Source organism: Aspergillus flavus, chromosome 3 (genome assembly GCF_009017415.1).
Source record: "Aspergillus flavus chromosome 3, complete sequence".
NCBI classification, from domain to species: Eukaryota; Fungi; Ascomycota; class Eurotiomycetes; order Eurotiales; family Aspergillaceae; genus Aspergillus; species Aspergillus flavus.
Genome location: NC_092407.1, coordinates 3,561,272 through 3,577,161, shown reverse-complemented (window position 1 = coordinate 3,577,161; position 15,890 = coordinate 3,561,272). Strand labels below are relative to the sequence as shown.

Below are 15,890 nucleotides of genomic sequence, written 5' to 3'. Positions count from 1 at the left end.
AAAGCCTCTATTGTGGCAATGGGCAAAACTCGCTCTCATTCGTAATCTCGTCACAACTTGCGAAGGCGACTTTCTTGCCTCCCTCCCTGGTGACTGCCTGCCAAGGAGCTCAGAAAGTCCGGACTAACTTCACTATTAGAATTCCGAAGACTCGACTTTGCAAGCAAAGCCCATTGCTCAACCTCTACCTTGAGCCAATCGACAGTCTTTTCCGCCAAAGCCCTAGGATCCTCCATCGGTCCAAAATGCCCAGTATTTCCCACGACGACGTGTTTAACTTGACCTTTTGTTAACCCCCCACTTCCACCAATGTCAACTCCAGTTCTTCTTGCAAGAGAATCCCGCAGTTGATGGCTTATAAGCTGCGAGAGCTCGCCGAAAACGTATAGTGTCGATGGCCGCAAATGCGGAAGGTTATGGAATGTAATCACCGGTTCCGGGCGGTAAAAGAGAGTATCAGAAGGTGCTTCTAAGGCTAGATCTGGGAAAGCCAGACGTCGGTCTGTCGGGAATTCTGAAAGAAAGGTTGGTCGAACAAAGGTAAATAATTCCTGGCTCTTCGTCGTTGTCAATATGACTCTTTCTGCGCGATCCCCAGGAGCACGACGGAGCCCGTATTCAATCCACATGTCAAATGCTCGTGGGTCCCACTTTTGAAACATACTGCTCTTTCGAAACTGTGAGATTGCCATGTCTAGGCTATCGAAGCTCTCTCTGCGCCGCATGGACGCTTGCGCGGGAGGGTATCTACCTTGATTTTCCGCAGAGTAGGGAAACACAATTGGTTCCACCAAGCAAAGGCCCTGGAAGATCCGGGGGTGCATGAGGGATACGTTGATCAACTGCGTTGCACCCATACTGTGTCCTAGGCCGAATATCGGCTGTGGGAGCTTGTCTCGCAGTTGGTTGATCATTAAAATAAGATCGCGACTGTGGTCGAATGCGGAAGCTTCTCATGCAAACCTAGTTAGGCAAAGTCTCGAAGAAATAATCAAGAAGAATAACGTACGGTCGTTCCCTAGTTTTTCTTCGTTGAGGATACCGCTTGTACCCTGGTGGGCGGCATCCGCTATCCATATACCCCGTAACTGCAATCCTGCTTTCTTGGCTGCGTGGTAGATCTCTACCCATAACGGTTCGTAGACTTCCTGGAACATTTGTCAGGTATGTTTTTATTGACTACGTTGCGGTACTCCAGGGATACCTTTGGCATTCCATTGGCATGAGCGGAAATAATACTGATATCTCCCGGGGATGGGTCGAGGTTATCACACGGCACGTATTGTTTTGCTATAATCGAAAGCGGGTCCTCTTGGCTGGTAGTCGTGGCTCTGGGATACTCGCGGATATGCTGACCAAGGAATTTATGTTCTATTACTTGGAAAGTTGCACATGTATTCATACTGGTCGGGTTAGAAAAGCCTGGGAATCGATTTGTATCGTATCTCTTCCTCGTCTCGTAGAGGTCGCCAACCGCTGTGGGTTCTTGGCAATCTGAAACGGCGTTGACGACAGTATGCTACGAGTTAAGATGATTTAGAATGTTGAAAGAACTTTACAGAAGAAGATGACACAATAAATTCATGGTTATCTCACTCTTATAGACGTAAACAAGAAAATTATAGATCACACATGTGACCATACATAACCCTAGTTAGAGCTTATTGGTACAGGGGCTGACGCTATGTTTAGAATATCATGCACATCTTGATACCCAATTCTTGATTTCTGATGATATAGACAGGGATTGGAGTTATATTTATAGTCGGCTGCCAAAAGTTTAGAGTTATCCATAAATTCGGTCATTTATTGCCTGGATTATGACGAGTGGTACATCCCCACCCCCGTTTACTCAAAATGCCGTTGTTTCCCAGAAGTATAAGAAGGGCCCCAACGCCCACCTCGTCAGTGAGAAATCAAGATCTCATTACCATCTGAATCAGACGCTTCGTCATTATCGTTGAATCAGACAGTGGCAAATCAAGATGTCAACCGCGGAACCAACGAATGACCACCCTGTTTAGAACCAGTTATCGCTAAAGATATCCAGATTTACGCTTCACGAAGAGCCATGTAAATAGCCTCAAGCCCGCCCTTTAACTCCTCCACACTCGGCCACCCATACCCAATACGCATGAAAGTATCCGGCTGCTCAAACCAATGCCCAGGCCCAACATAGGTCCCATATTTATGTAACAACCGATGATAAAAAGCATCCATACCACCGACAGGCTCTTTCTTCAGATGAGGAAAACAAACAACACCCCCCTCTGGCCTCACCCATTCAATCAACTCTCCCTCCTTCTTGATCCAATCCGCCACAATCTCGCGACGCTGGTCCATTTCCTTCGTGGTAGCACTCAGGATCTTGTCCTTGTGGCAGAGAACCTGTTCAGCAATCCACTCATCGATGACACTGCCGCTGATGCTGATCTGTTCTTTGGCGGCTAAGAACGTTTCCTGCAACTTGGGGTTCTTGTTAATAATCCACCCCAGTCTGATACCAGGGATTCCGTAGGATTTGGATAGGGAAGAAACACTGATGACATGGTCACCTAGGGAAGCAGCAATAGGGAGACGGCCTTGGTACGAGATATCGGCGTAGGTTTCGTCGACTAGTAAAATGATTCCTCTCTCCTTGGTCAAGGAGACGAGTCTGTCCAGTGTGTCGCGGTCCACGATAGTACCAGTGGGGTTATGCGGTGTAGTGATACTAATCATCTTGGTGTTTGGTTGGATAGCAGCCTCAACTGCGGTGATGTCGATCTGAAATCCCGATTCAAAGGACAAATCAATAAACGTTATCTCACAACCGATCGCACGTGGCGTCTCAAGATTCGTGGCGTAGTTCGGACGAACAACGACGAGGTGATCGGTCGGTGCAAGCTGGGAGCTCGAGATGATAAAGAGAGCGCCCGCCGCGCCGGATGTAATGAGCACATCGTCGTGGGTGAGATTATCGTGGTCTTTGACGATGAGGGTGCGGAGCGCTGTGCTGCCCTTGTGCTCGTTGTACAGGAGCTTCAGATCGGGGATTTGAAGACCTAAGGATCCTAGGGTCTGGTCTGCGATGGAACTCTCGGAGAGATTGTATTTGATCTTTTCGTAGCCGTATTCCTCGGGGGATTCGACCTCGATGGGCATGCGGGTGTACTTCATTGTGGTGGGTAGTTGGGTGTTTGTGGAAATGGTGGATAATGTCTGTTTCTTTACTGTTGAGGTGGACTAGGTACGGTGATATTGCACAGAGACTTCCTGCTTCATATAAACGAACCTCCAGGGCTGTCTGTGTATACTAGGCATAATCTTGTCGCGAGTCTATTTTGCCCTATCTGGCGAAGAATGCGATATACCCAATCATGAGGGACACTTGTATACACAATATCCGGTATTTACCCGTCTATCAATGATAATACTCAGCTGTGTATCATTTATTTCGGTTAGAAATACTAACCACAGCTATCCTGTTAGGCATGCTTCTCCAAAGGTTCATCGATACCTCTATATCTGTATTTACAATACAGAACAGCTGCTGTGGGGTAGAAACTGCCTTAGTGTGATTGGTCACGTGCAGGGCGTTTCCTCTCTTCCGAAGAACATGCCGATTGTCAATCAATTAACACCAGTCTTGCATTTCGCTGCAACTTCCAATTGAAGTTTGGACATGGTAGTGTTCGAAGCGGGTCAGCATTCGCCCGCCCGCAAAGGCCAAGACCCCAAACCTCCACAACGAAGGCGTGATGGCTGCTCGGAATGTCGAAGGAAAAAGGTCAAGGTATTGCTTCCGATACCTCATCAAGTACAGTACAATTCTCTAAGCTCCTATCTAGTGCGATTTGCGCAGACCTGTTTGCTCGCGATGTACCCGCTTTCCAAAAGAGTGTAGATATAGTCTGAACGTAATCAGTGAGAGACAACGCCCAAGGCGTCAAGATTCAGCGGAACGGCCTTTTCCCAGTCCCACAAGGCCTGCTGCCAGGCTATGTATTGATGAATCATTCACGATTCTTCCACGCCAGCTTCATCTCAACCCCTCTCCCTTTGTGTCAACAAAGGAGTCCCTTTTCTTCCTCCGCATGTTTGCTACTGAGACCGCGCCGCGGCTCTTCCCAGCTGCTCCCGGCATTTTCGTGCATCAGTTAGTGAATCGTGCCCTTGAAACGCCTCACTTACTCCATGCTCTCCTAGCATCAGCGAGTAGCCATCACGGCCGCTTGGTGGGAGATACCGCCGCGACATCAAGGACGACTACTTTGAAGTTTACCAACTTTGCCGTGTCCGGTCTACGTACTGCCCTCAGCAGGGCAGAGGAGATGCCAAAAGCAGAGACAGCCATGACAGCTCTTACTCTATGTACAAACGATATTTGTAATGGAAACAGGGACATATGGCGCGCCCATCTGTCCGGAGCGACCCGTTTACTGGCTGCTTTCTTAGAACGCCAGGCCGAAGCTTCAAGTGTTGCTGATCCGTTCGATCTGTGCTTGGTCAAGTGGTTTGCCACGTTAGATATTATGGCGAACCTGACAGGGGTAAGTGCAAGCCCAACCGATAGGGAGCCGTGTTGGTTCCTAGACAAGATTCCGGGTACGCAGGTTGGTTATGTGGACGATATCTCTGGCTACTCCCTGGAGCTTATACCAATGTTGGCTCAGTTGGGACGGATAGCAGGCCGACAAGAGTTATGGAAGGCAGCAAAATATGGCGTACAGCTCACCTTGCCAGGGCAGCTGTTGGAAGAGGCTCAGGAGCTAGAATATAGGATCAGGTCTGTCACGGACAGGACTGTTTCAGATCTCACGTTGAAGAACCATAACAGTCCGCTTACGGTTGACTTACAACACACTCATCGTGCCTTTGTTCATGCCTCACTGCTTCACCTCCACCGCCGGGTTCAATTGCTTCCAAGGGACCATAGTCAAGTCAAGGAAGATATCACCAATATCGTCAACGCTGTTATGAGTATCGATCCGTTTTCTCCTGCCAACATACTTATCCTCTGGCCTATGTTTAGTGCTGGCTGTGAGACCAGTTTCGTAAGCGAACGCGACCTGATTCAAAACCGCATGGCCAATATGCAAAGGCTTGGGCTGGGCAATTACACCAGGGCCAGAGATATGTTGAGAATATTCTGGTCGTCTGGTAGTTCTAAACCATGGGATATATACTTTGCGGAGCAGGGGATACAGCTGGTTTTATTCTGAGTATACGTTGAGATTGACCGGCACTCTCCTCTGATACTACTCGTCGAAGACCCGATTATAGCATGACAAACTTTAAGGGACAGGAGGAATATTGTCAGGACTCTATGATACCGCGTGCGTTGGTATTCGGTCTATGGGGTTCCAAGTCTCAAGCAGTGGCAACAGGCAACTGCTCATATCCATTGCGCATGAATTCTCTTAGGGCTTGGAGGCCATCTACCATTACCTGGTGCTCTGGAACATAGCCCATCCGAACGTAGCCTTTGAAGTCAACTCCACCCCCGAAACACTGGCTGCCAGGAACAAGCATCACACCAGTTTGCTTCTGCAGTCGCTGGCAAAGTACAACATCATCGATCGGCTCTCCTTCTCGATTGACAAATTTGATGAACGCGGTGGTCCCCGCTTGTGGCCGCGTCCATTGAATAGCCCACTCAAACTCTTCTATGAAAGTATCCAGTGCGGCAAGGTTCTGCCTAGCTAACTGAATGTTGCGCTCAAGTAAGTTATGCACGGTTGGCGTGCTGAGAGCAAGAGTCGCAACGCTGTCGTCGAGCTGTCCGACCGAAATAATGGTGTAATCGCGAGTGGAGGCGCATGCTTCAATGATCTCAGGGCTCCTCGAGACAATCCACCCGAGGCGAATACCAGCCAAGCTGAATGCCTTTGACATTGAGCCTGTGGCAACCACTTTGTCATACCCCAGCGAGAGAATAGAAGGCGGGTGCTCCTGCTGGCCGGTGTTCACTGAATGGAAAAGAGGCCGATACACCTCATCACTGTGGATCATGATATTGTGCTCCCGTGCTATATCAACGAGCCCTTGCAGAGTCTCACGGCTGAGCACAGCGCCAGTTGGGTTCTGTGGATTGCTATATCGCCCGTTAGAATATTCTCGAGTAACATAGACTAACAACCACTTACTTGATGATGATGAGTTTAGTGCTCGGCTTGATCAATGATTTCAATTCTTCCAGATCTGGCTGCCAGCCGGCGTCTTCCTTTGATCTCCAAAGGTCAACCTCGGCACCAAACCCTTGAGGAACAGAGTAAAGTTGTTGATAAGTCGGGTAGTGGCAAATGACATGATCCTCAGGCCCCACATTTGTGTAGAGGGCTAAAAAGTTGGCCTGGATGGCACCATTCGTGACGAGGACGTTGTCCAGAGATAGGTTATCTGAAGACTCCGTGGTGTACAGTTTGGCAATGTTGGACCTCAAAGCCTTCGACCCACGGATTGCGCCGTAGACTTGCTTCTGAGCGTAGTCTATGATGCTGGTCTGCTGACCAGAAAACGACATGAGATCGTTGAGTGAGATTGATGCACAGCAAGTCTCTGCGAGATTGTACTTGGCATCATTCTCGTATTCGTCCATCCACTGTTCCTGGGTCAGTATATGCGTGCCATCTACTAACGCTAGGGTTGCTCACCCGCTCCACAGCGAATTCCTCAATCTTAACCATTTTGCTTGTATTGGATGAATATGGTCCTCTCACGAATATTGAGTGAAGGCCGGTTACAAAAAGATGAAAGGTGCAAGTTTAAGCTGCGAGCAATAGTGCCTTATATATCTTTCATGAGGATGTTGGCCCTTATGGAGCACGATTGCAAAGTCGGACCTGATTGGACGGAACGCATACATTTCCAAATCCAGTAACGGCTCCACTTCTACCCCAAGCGATATATTACACGCCCATCTCCAACGACAACTTAACCTGGATCAAATTCGCTCGGTGGGTAATTTTCCAATAGTCCAAAATGTCATCACCGTCTCCCATTAATCTATCTCGGGGCTGGCCTGCGTCGGATTTGTTCCCTACTCTGATCCTACAAAATGCGGCAGTGTCTGTTTTGTCAAATCCCATCATAACAGAGCAAGGGCTAGGATATGGCCCAGATGAAGGGCACTTTGAACTCAGAAAGAACATTGCGGACTGGCTGAGCAGAAATTATAGCCTCTCGAGAGCACTGAGCGCAGAGCGTATCTGTATCTCTGGAGGTGCCAGTCAAAATCTAGCATGTGTCCTACAGGTTTTCGCCGATCCCATGCATACAAGATACGTGTGGATGGTTGAACCAATTTACCATTTAGTATTTGGTATCTTTGAGGATGCCGGCTTCTACAATCGACTAAGAGCCGTGCCCGAGGATGAGTGTGGCATAGACGTGGTCTTCCTCGAAAAAGCTCTCAAGAAGAGTGCTATAGATCATCAACCTGTATAAATCCCGCTTCTAGTACTGTCATATTGTACAAGTGGCTGACAGGCAGATAGGTGACGCTCCCGGAACGTCCTTACCGGAAGACATACACACATATCATCTACTGCGTCCCCACATTTTCCAACCCATCCGGAATCACAATGCCGCTGTCACGGCGCGAAGCCCTTGTACGCCTCGCGCGCAAGTATGATGCTCTCATCGTCAGCGATGATGTTTATGATTTCTTGAACTGGGAGCCAACAGATGCCGCAGATGGTGAGAGTACCCGTTTGCCGCGGATCATTGACGTGGACACATATCTAGATGGAGGACCACCTGATCTGTTCGGAAACTGTGTCAGCAACGGCAGTTTCAGTAAGATTGTTGCGCCAGGATGTCGGGTTGGATGGGCGGAGGGAACCCCAGAGTTCATCCGTGACCTCTCTGCAGCGTATGTTCTTTCTTTAAATTTCTTCCCATGCATGAATCTTAACAAAAGATTACAGGGGCTCGTCCCACTCTGGTGGTGCACCTTCACAGCTCATGTCGACCTTCATCAACGATATGTTTGAGAATGGCTCTCTTGACAGACACATAAACGAGACGCTTCTGCCAGCGTATTCTCGGCGTGCTCGTGCTCTCACTGCGGCTATCAAGCAGCACCTTCTTCCACTTGGTGTGAAATTCGTCTCTGACTCGAAAACTTATACCGTACTTGGAGGTTACTTCATATGGCTCAAGCTCCCGGTTTCTCTAAACGCTAAGGAGATAACTGAAATAGCATTCAGGGAGGAGAACCTAGTGGTTGCGGAGGGAGAATTATTCGCTGTGCCTGGGAATAACCTACCAGAAAATGAGCTGAAACATAGACTCAGACTATGTTTCGCCTGGGAGAAGGAGGAGAAGCTCAATGAGGGGGTGGAGAGACTGAGCCGGGTTATACGGACCGCACTTGGCTGTACATAGCTATACTTCCGTGGAAATATAGTAACTTCTTAGAGTCATAATGTTTTCGCTACTCGGACTCACACACAACCATGAGAGCCACGACTCCAATACATATTCACTCAACCCTAATACGTAAAGAAAGCTATGTTACAATTACCGTTAGATATCCGAGCAAAGCACCCGCCTAAAAGTGACGACCCTTTTCCGTTGGTGGGTCTGGCAAAGAGTCAAAGTAGTATAATTAGCGATCCAACCAATAGGGATTATCATAGCGGGCGGAATTGCCACGGACGCTTATATTAGCTTAGTGGGTCGATCTAGAATGCCGGTATGTATGTTACCAAAATTCCGTATTACATACAGTAACCTCTTCTTTCTGCTATGACTATTCCGTGGAATGTTCGCGGATCAACGTCCCCATTATTCTTTCAAGATAAATTATCATCTCAATACAAAGCCTTGCTTGCAATTGCGGATGTGCCTCATCCAGATCGGTCAATCCTTGGTGCCTTCATCAACGAAGCTCTTGACCCCCAAGAGGCAGCTCGCTATTTTCTTCGTATGACCTGTACTGGAGAAAACTCCTATCCAAAGAAAACAGTATCGCATTATGTACGTTCTCTCTAGTGGCACATTCACATCACAGAATTCAATCCAAACGTGTCCACAAGCAAGTCTGAAAGTGGAATCATACTGCAGTGTCCTAATTCTGGATCCAGGATCCAGAATTGTTCTCTGAGCCTCTCTCTTACAATTCAAGACTGAGATTGCTGGATAATACACAAGATTTGAATATAAATATTCCCTTACTATCCATCTTCTGCTAACTATGTACTATAAGTATCTAGGTGGGTATACAATCTATATGTTTCAACACCGACTGTGCTTAGACTTTTACCACGAGAAGACCTCCATCACTCAGGTTAGTACTTTGTAAAATCCAGGGACAGAGGAGTCATCCTCCATATTAATTATAGTCAGCTACCGCACCTCACTCACTCTTTCTCCTGATGGCCGTGACAGACAGTCCGCTATCCCTCGACCTAGGACTTCAGGGCTATCTTGACGATCCAAAGGTACAGGCTCCCTTCTGAGTGGAGCTTTTTGAACTACCTCAACCACCGTGAACTGGGTATTTAAAGCCCGTTCGATATGTTCATTATAACCGGTACTGGGAGAAGAGTCAGTCGGAGTACAAGAGCAGTGCCAGCTCCACACTTTTCACAGGAAGCAAAGTTGCGCCAGACCTATATTGGCATTTAAAAGAATGTTCGGGCTCCTAAAGAGGACCCAGGCCCCTTTTTGCTAGTTCCACTGTAATCGGTAAGCAACTTCCAAAGTGACAAGGTCCCCACGAATTATTGACTTAGATTATATACTAACGAACATAGGATTACCAATCATACCTGCCCGCCCGTTCGTGACTCATGAGTCTATGGTAAAACTGCTCCTTAGGTAGGCCAGACTCTACGAAGAATCACAGTCAAACAGTGCCATCGTTAGCTTCGGAGAATGGGCATTTAACAGTGGTTCAGGTGCCGACGGGTCTAAACCATCGACATGCGCGTTGAATGGCATATCCCTCGTCTGTCATACAGAGATTCATGAAGAACGTACAGAAGAACCATGTTCTCTATGTCAACATGTAGATGGGAGTTTGAGACTGGAATGTTACGATTGTTCATACAATCCTTCGTGACATTGCAATTTTGTTTGATATACCCTAATAAGTCAATCTAAGAAAGAGTATTATTGCGGAGTGGACGCAATGCAATGGGCTTGCCGCAGATGACGTAACCGGTGCCAGCCTGCCGATTGTAGTAGTCGCGAACTTCGTCCTCACTAACAAATTTGTATACAAACGCGAAGATGACTGTTACAGCCAAATATAACAGAAGCTGCTGCCTTGTGGCCTCGCTTGATCTACCCCACCAAAAAAAAACTCCTCACCTATTGCTCTCTACCCACCTACCTCTATCCCACCTCCATCCTCTTTTACTTCTCTCTGAGGCAAGAATGACGCCCTCACAGGTAAGGTTTCTTAGCTCACCTTCACTTCATCCCTTTGGTGCGTTAAAGCATTATTCCCCCTCGCCCTTAGCTCTCATACCTTTTCACCTGCTCTCACCTACTCTCATATCCTGTTTGTTTACTTGTGTCTTTTCTTGTGCAGTGACTCTAAAGTCAGCTTCTCTAACTCCCAACATAGCCGTCTTCATCTTCAGGACCTCCCTCAGCTATGGCTGCCACTGTAGGCCCAGCTGATGAGCTTCTCGACGAACAGCGACACGAGTTGATGGAGCAGCTTGCAGATATTATCGGGAAAAGTAGAGTCACTTCAGCCGCATGGGCGTGTCTCTGGTTCGCCGATATTGAGATACTTCAGAGTCTAATCACCCATCTCATTGAGGATGAAGCTTCTCGCCGCTTCTTCAAAAGTATGCTTAGGGGTCAGGACACCTCAGACATGCTGATGATATGTAAGCACTATGGCCTTACTAATATCAACTTTAAGCTAACGACACAGGGTGCGCCCGCTCAAAGAAGAAGTCAAAAGATGCTGAGAGCGAGAGTGATTCGGAAGATAACCAGATCTCGGACGAAGATTCTAATGACGAGACACCTGGCCGAAAGAGGAAAGCTGGTGCCATAGGGAAACAGTCTCCATCAAAGATTCCCAGGTTAATCACTACACCAGACCTCCAGAAGGCGACCACTTCTTCGGTCAAGCCCAGCATAACGCCAACCAAAACTAGTACCGGTCGCAAGAAATCTGCTAGGAAGCTAGTGAGTTTAAACTGTTTGTAGCATGTCTGAACTATCTACTTACCTATCTTAGTGCGAAAAACGAGACGACCTCACTTGCCTGATCACCGGTTTTAAAGTGCCTATAGAGATAGCCCATATCTATCCTCTTTCCCTAGGCCAGAAGAGCAAGACAGAACAGGAGCAATTTTGGGAAACTCTGTCCAACTTCTGGACGTCAGAGAAAATTGATTCCTGGAAGGCCGAAGTACTAGGACCCCAAGGAACAGAGCATTGTGCCAACCTTATGTGTTTCAGTAACATCGCCCACAAACTGTGGGAGAAGGCCCGTTTTGCGTTGTGCCCGCTTCAGCTGAGTGACGACAAAAAAACACTGACCGTAAAATTCTTTTGGCTGCCTACAATGAAGTATCTTAGAAGCCAGTCAATCACCCGACTTCCGTCTCCAATTGCCCCCGATCTTATCTCGAGTACCAAGGACGGTATACCTTTGGCTAAGTTATTCAAGCTAGTAACGGAGGAAAAGATTCGGTCTGGAGACATCCTCACTTTCTATACAACTGATCCAGTTAAACTCCCCTTACCATCGGTCAAATTGCTCCAGCTCCAGTGGACTTTACATCGTGTTCTTGCTATGAGTGGGGCAGCTGACGCTTCGGATGAGGATCTCGACCCAGATTTCCACAGGCCGGCGGGTGCTGGCTTGTGTTGGGAAAACGAAGTCGAAGAAGAGGAAGTCGAAGAAGAGGAAGTCGAAGAAGAGGAGGATGAAGAAGAGGAAGATGAAGAAGAGGAAGATGAAGAAGAGGAAGATGAAGAAGAGGAAGATGAAGAAGAGGAAGATAAAGAAGAGGACGACGTCAAGGCCTTCAAGGAGAATTTGGCAAAGATGGTAAAGGTGGCAGAAGAGGCGAAGCCCAAGGTACGTGCAAGGGCTGCAGATGTGCCCCAATTTGGGGAAAACCGCCCTCCTAGAGAACGCCGTCCTCCCGCGAAGGGGAAGGTTGTCAAGCAAAAAGGGAGTGGAGAGGAGTCTGAGCCCTCGAGTCTCCAATTTGGACTCCGTCGCCTGAACATAGGCTGACAACGGATAGAACGACCCTGATGAGCCTAGATACTGCAGTGATGACAATATGTGTTTTACGCCATTATCCGATGATGAATCGAGCAATTGAGGCTAGAATAGCTAGGCGCGATGGCTTTCCATGGTGGCTCTGTGTGCGGAAAATAAGTAGTAACCTCGAGTTATGCTCATTATCGTGAAACTCTATAGCTTCCCCAGGAATAACAGGTACCTCTTGCTTCCTATTTTTCGCCGTGCCTTCGGGGTTCCGATAGGAACTCGCCTTGGTATCTAGAGTGCTATGGATAGGCCTATAGTAAATAATGTAGATCTGATTAATATCTTATAGCTGTAGTCTATATAAAATCATCTATTAAAAAAATATTTAAATATCTATAGACTGGGATATAAATAGAGGACGAGGAGGTGATCCGTGGCCGCGAGAAGTTGCTTAACAAAATGACTAGCCTTGGACGCAAAGTTCGGGCAGTCTTTCGCCACTGAGATAGCTGGATTCATTTCATTATTTTAACTATTATTGATAGTCATCGCTTAGTAACTACTAAATAAACGCGAGGTCAGAGGCTTAAGTGAACTCTATTCCTCAGACTTCTTCCACAAAGCAAACCGAAGGCGGATAGTCTCGGAAGCAGCCCTTCTCTACTGCTGAATGTACTTCCATGCAAGCTCTCGATCATGTCCCAGCAATATATCGATTTCGGCCTGTACCTCTTTGTCAAGGTACGAACGCTGGGCCGTAATAGCGTCGGATAGGGGGCTGATTCCCTGCAAATGGATGGTGCTCGGGCAGGTGACTATCTGCTGCATGGCTCCGGTTGTAAGATCTTTGTCGACTGGTCTTCTTTCCCGTCTGCTTGTGTTCAGGAATTCAATCACCTGCGACACTGAGACGTCATTAGAGCTTATCTCGCGAATTACCTGCATTGATAGCAGGGTGGGTCTGAGCACAATGTTCGAGTTAGTATCCGCTTTGGCACGGAATGACATATAGCTCTTTCCAGACTCTCTCGAGATATAGGCCGTCCCACCGAGCGGGATATTTCTAGCAGGAACAGCGGCTGACTGAGGAACCGCATAAAGTTGTGTTTCCATTTTGGTCAGGGCACTGAACAGCCACCAGACGGGATCCATCTCAGTTAATTGCTGAATAATTCCATATTGAAGCTCATGGACACCACTAATCTTTGTATGCCGAAGTAAATGGTCTTTTTCTTCCCGAAGCAGGTCCAGTAGCGAATAGCCTGCAGTAGACCGCTCACCAATATCTTATATAGAGAGTACTAAACAGACTATAAACGAGTCATCGTGCCACAATGCTATCTAAATCTTCGCCGCTCATCCCGAGAACGAATTGGACAAATGCCAATCCTGGTTTCGTCATGAGTTCATGGCGTTATGTGTTCGCAACGAGGACAAGTAACGGGAGGGCAGGTATGATTGGAAATCATACAATTATAAAGTTGATTCAGTCAGTAGTTTAGACTATAGTGGGGCCAGTGAGACGGGCTCCTATTGGTGGGGAAAGGGCCCTACCATAGTATAAAACTAGTGTATCCAGTAGTACAGCAGCCAAACAGAATCATTGGCTGTAACCCCACACATCAGTCCGATTAAGGTTAGGGGATTTCTCCGCCCAAACAACGTTAATATCCCACCAGAAAACCCAGCTTGATGGACACACAGCTGACGGCAGCGAGAATGTCCCTCCAGGAGATGTTTATTGATTTTGAGCGAGCAACGCTGCAAACCCGACGAATACCACTGGGTTGCATTTCACCGAATCAGAAACGCACACGTGGGTGTGGCTCCTGGGAGAAGAGTCCAAACCAGCGGCTGAACTGTTTTGAGCGCGAGAAGCGACGCATGAGAAATGGATTATAACGATGTGACTCTATCTCTCGAGCAACACTTTCGAAATGCTTGACGTCGCTCAACATTCAGAAATGCACGTTTTGAGTGCTTAGCGCTTCGGTCTCAACTCTAGCCTATTAATTCGGTGCATTTATCCGTTGCACTGCCCCGAACGATGACAAAAGGGAAGCGGAATATGGGGAGCGAACATTCGAAGCAGACCTTGCCTTGGAGCAGACCTTACGTGGCAGTAAGCGGTGGGCGGCTAGCAACCATCGCTAAGAATGGCACAGAAGTGGGAAAATGGCATAGTCGTTGGCATAACGGACAATGCTTCGTGTGGTAGCGGGCACTAACTACTCTTAGATGCTTGTCCTTAAGAGATTAAATCAATCTCTTGGGTTTAAAGCACGTCGTCCACCATGTGTAACGACGCGTCGTCTTGTTTCCGGGCGTATACAAGCGCTTTTTGACCACTCGAAAAGCGTTGACTATATCACAACCCTCTCCCGGCGTCCAGCTGTGTGGTCTCCCTGGTCTATGGCTATGTTCCTTTCTAAACGCAGCTGGTAAGTGCTGAGCAACGAAAGAATGATAGCATAGATTCAATGCCTCTATCCACGACCGAGACAGGTCACGTGGTGGCCATTAGCTGCTCCATAAGGGACGTTGTTTCTCTTGTGGTAGCTCGATAATACAAAGCAGGAGATTCAAGATCTTCGGGCAAAGAATGGATTGTTAGAAGCTGAGCTGCAGATTGCAAGGGAATCAACCAAAGAAGTTAAAGCCCTTGTTGATGATTGGAAGGCGAAGCTGTCACTGCTGATCAATAATTAATTTCCGTTGTCTTTTTCCTCTTTAACACTTGGGTTTTCTTGTTTAGGATTGAGCATGTTAAGCGAGCTTTTGTCTAGTTGTTCATTGGAGTGTCCTGGCGAACTATTTTGAGTATCTTGTTATTCTTTATATTTGTTTCTTTGGACTAAACCTCTGTATTTATTGACTTTATTGTAAAACAATCTTGATCATATTCTTCTGACACGCCATGTTAAGTCAAAAATTGCCATGCAGTATGGTTCGATAAATGACATGTCAGATCCACCTACGTGCAGTATGACCCTGCTATCACATCTAGCCAGGTAACCAAGAGCTAACCCTAATAAGCTCTAAGCTTGACATACCTAAAGCCCCGAAGAGCAAGAGCAACAGCAACATCACGACCGGCAAAAGCGCCCATGAAGAAAAGAAGGGAGACTTAGACGCTGAGGGGAAGTAAGAGCAAACAGATGGGAAATCGTAAGGATTCTCTGTGGGGAGAAACACAGAGCAACATTGCCAACTACAGTCCGACTCAGGGAGCCCAAGAGCCGAAGTTAGAGGAGACATGCCTTTAGAAAGTGATAGGGCAATGTTGGTCACGATACTGTTCATTTTATGATCACTAACTAGCCAGGTATTAATACAGACCCACCTGTATGTATAGAAGATTACCGATCAGTGTTACGGTCTGGCATGTCCTCGGTGTTTGCCAGGTAACCCAAAGTATTGCTATTCAGAGATATCTGAATACTTCCGATGTAATTCAATCAAAGGGCTACAAAGAGTAATGTCTACATAGACATATTTAGTAGTACAAATGTCACCTCCAAACCCCTGATGGTCTAGTTGGATATGACGTCTGACTGTAATGGGAATATACCGCTATAATCAGAAGGTCGCTGGCTCGATTCCGGCTCGGGGGAGAAGGTACTTTTTTCTCTCTCTCTTTTTTTTTCCTCGGGCATCTTTGCCGGCCTGATGATAGTGTAGTAGTATAACGCCATCTGGCAGGGCTTTT

At 47.3% G+C, this 15,890-nt stretch overlaps 7 protein-coding genes and 1 non-coding gene across 8 annotated transcripts; 4 read left to right on the top strand and 4 right to left on the bottom strand.

The window, feature by feature from the left end:
- Positions 1–50: 50 nt before the first annotated feature.
- F9C07_2231270 (Alpha/Beta hydrolase protein) lies at positions 51–1,402 on the bottom strand (the record flags this gene model as incomplete). The annotated part of the gene is made up of 3 exons (XM_041291179.2): positions 51–949; positions 1,010–1,148; positions 1,205–1,402. The coding sequence occupies 3 exons, from the start codon at positions 1,400–1,402 to the stop codon at positions 51–53; spliced, it is 1,236 nt and encodes a 411-aa protein (XP_041144985.2).
- A 565-nt stretch (positions 1,403–1,967) lies between these two features.
- On the bottom strand, positions 1,968–3,412 carry F9C07_1448350 (aspartate/tyrosine/aromatic aminotransferase). The gene has a single exon (XM_041285457.2). It carries the CDS (start codon positions 3,157–3,159, stop codon positions 2,053–2,055), a length of 1,107 nt encoding a protein of 368 aa, XP_041144984.1. The 5' UTR covers positions 3,160–3,412; the 3' UTR covers positions 1,968–2,052.
- Positions 3,413–5,278, top strand: F9C07_1448351 (fungal-specific transcription factor domain-containing protein). Its single transcript, XM_041285463.2, has 2 exons — positions 3,413–3,775; positions 3,831–5,278. Exons 1-2 carry the CDS (start codon positions 3,665–3,667, stop codon positions 5,202–5,204), a joined length of 1,485 nt encoding a protein of 494 aa, XP_041144983.2. The 5' UTR covers positions 3,413–3,664; the 3' UTR covers positions 5,205–5,278.
- On the bottom strand, positions 5,279–6,815 carry F9C07_1448417 (aspartate/tyrosine/aromatic aminotransferase). The gene is made up of 3 exons (XM_041291178.2): positions 6,636–6,815; positions 6,129–6,583; positions 5,279–6,076 (listed from the first exon to the last, which is right to left on the bottom strand). The coding sequence occupies exons 1-3, from the start codon at positions 6,666–6,668 to the stop codon at positions 5,353–5,355; spliced, it is 1,212 nt and encodes a 403-aa protein (XP_041144982.1). The 5' UTR covers positions 6,669–6,815; the 3' UTR covers positions 5,279–5,352.
- Positions 6,816–6,963: 148 nt separating this feature from the next.
- Positions 6,964–8,370, top strand: F9C07_2231266 (aromatic amino acid aminotransferase; the record flags this gene model as incomplete). The annotated part of the gene is made up of 3 exons (XM_041291191.1): positions 6,964–7,422; positions 7,479–7,855; positions 7,911–8,370. 3 exons carry the CDS (start codon positions 6,964–6,966, stop codon positions 8,368–8,370), a joined length of 1,296 nt encoding a protein of 431 aa, XP_041144981.1.
- Positions 8,371–10,591: 2,221 nt separating this feature from the next.
- On the top strand, positions 10,592–12,202 carry F9C07_7253 (uncharacterized protein; the record flags this gene model as incomplete). Its single annotated transcript, XM_071511597.1, has 3 exons — positions 10,592–10,790; positions 10,868–11,139; positions 11,192–12,202. The coding sequence occupies 3 exons, from the start codon at positions 10,592–10,594 to the stop codon at positions 12,200–12,202; spliced, it is 1,482 nt and encodes a 493-aa protein (XP_071365173.1).
- A 251-nt stretch (positions 12,203–12,453) lies between these two features.
- F9C07_2282348 (uncharacterized protein) lies at positions 12,454–15,156 on the bottom strand. Its single transcript, XM_041285456.2, has 2 exons — positions 13,996–15,156; positions 12,454–13,345 (listed from the first exon to the last, which is right to left on the bottom strand). Exons 1-2 carry the CDS (start codon positions 14,137–14,139, stop codon positions 12,842–12,844), a joined length of 648 nt encoding a protein of 215 aa, XP_041144979.2. The 5' UTR covers positions 14,140–15,156; the 3' UTR covers positions 12,454–12,841.
- Positions 15,157–15,703: 547 nt separating this feature from the next.
- On the top strand, positions 15,704–15,795 carry F9C07_t111. Its single transcript has one exon. It is a non-coding gene; the product is annotated as a tRNA-Tyr (tRNA).
- Positions 15,796–15,890: the final 95 nt, after the last annotated feature.

What these genes read in the sequence shown, in the direction of transcription:
- F9C07_1448350 (XM_041285457.2), bottom strand. Translation starts at nt 3,159, where the DNA reads ATGAAGTACACCCGCATGCCCATCGAGGTCGAATCCCCCGAGGAATAC.
- F9C07_2282348 (XM_041285456.2), bottom strand. Translation starts at nt 14,139, where the DNA reads ATGTTGAGCGACGTCAAGCATTTCGAAAGTGTTGCTCGAGAGATAGAG. An exon ending in CCCAGGAGCCACACCCACGT is followed by an intron (nt 13,346 to 13,995) that starts GTGCGTTTCTGA and finishes GGAATTATTCAG; the next exon opens with CAATTAACTGAGATGGATCC.
- F9C07_1448351 (XM_041285463.2), top strand. Translation starts at nt 3,665, where the DNA reads ATGGTAGTGTTCGAAGCGGGTCAGCATTCGCCCGCCCGCAAAGGCCAA. An exon ending in GTCGAAGGAAAAAGGTCAAG is followed by an intron (nt 3,776 to 3,830) that starts GTATTGCTTCCG and finishes GCTCCTATCTAG; the next exon opens with TGCGATTTGCGCAGACCTGT.
- F9C07_1448417 (XM_041291178.2), bottom strand. Translation starts at nt 6,668, where the DNA reads ATGGTTAAGATTGAGGAATTCGCTGTGGAGCGG. An exon ending in AGGAATTCGCTGTGGAGCGG is followed by an intron (nt 6,584 to 6,635) that starts GTGAGCAACCCT and finishes ACCCAGGAACAG; the next exon opens with TGGATGGACGAATACGAGAA. An exon ending in ACTAAACTCATCATCATCAA is followed by an intron (nt 6,077 to 6,128) that starts GTAAGTGGTTGT and finishes CGGGCGATATAG; the next exon opens with CAATCCACAGAACCCAACTG.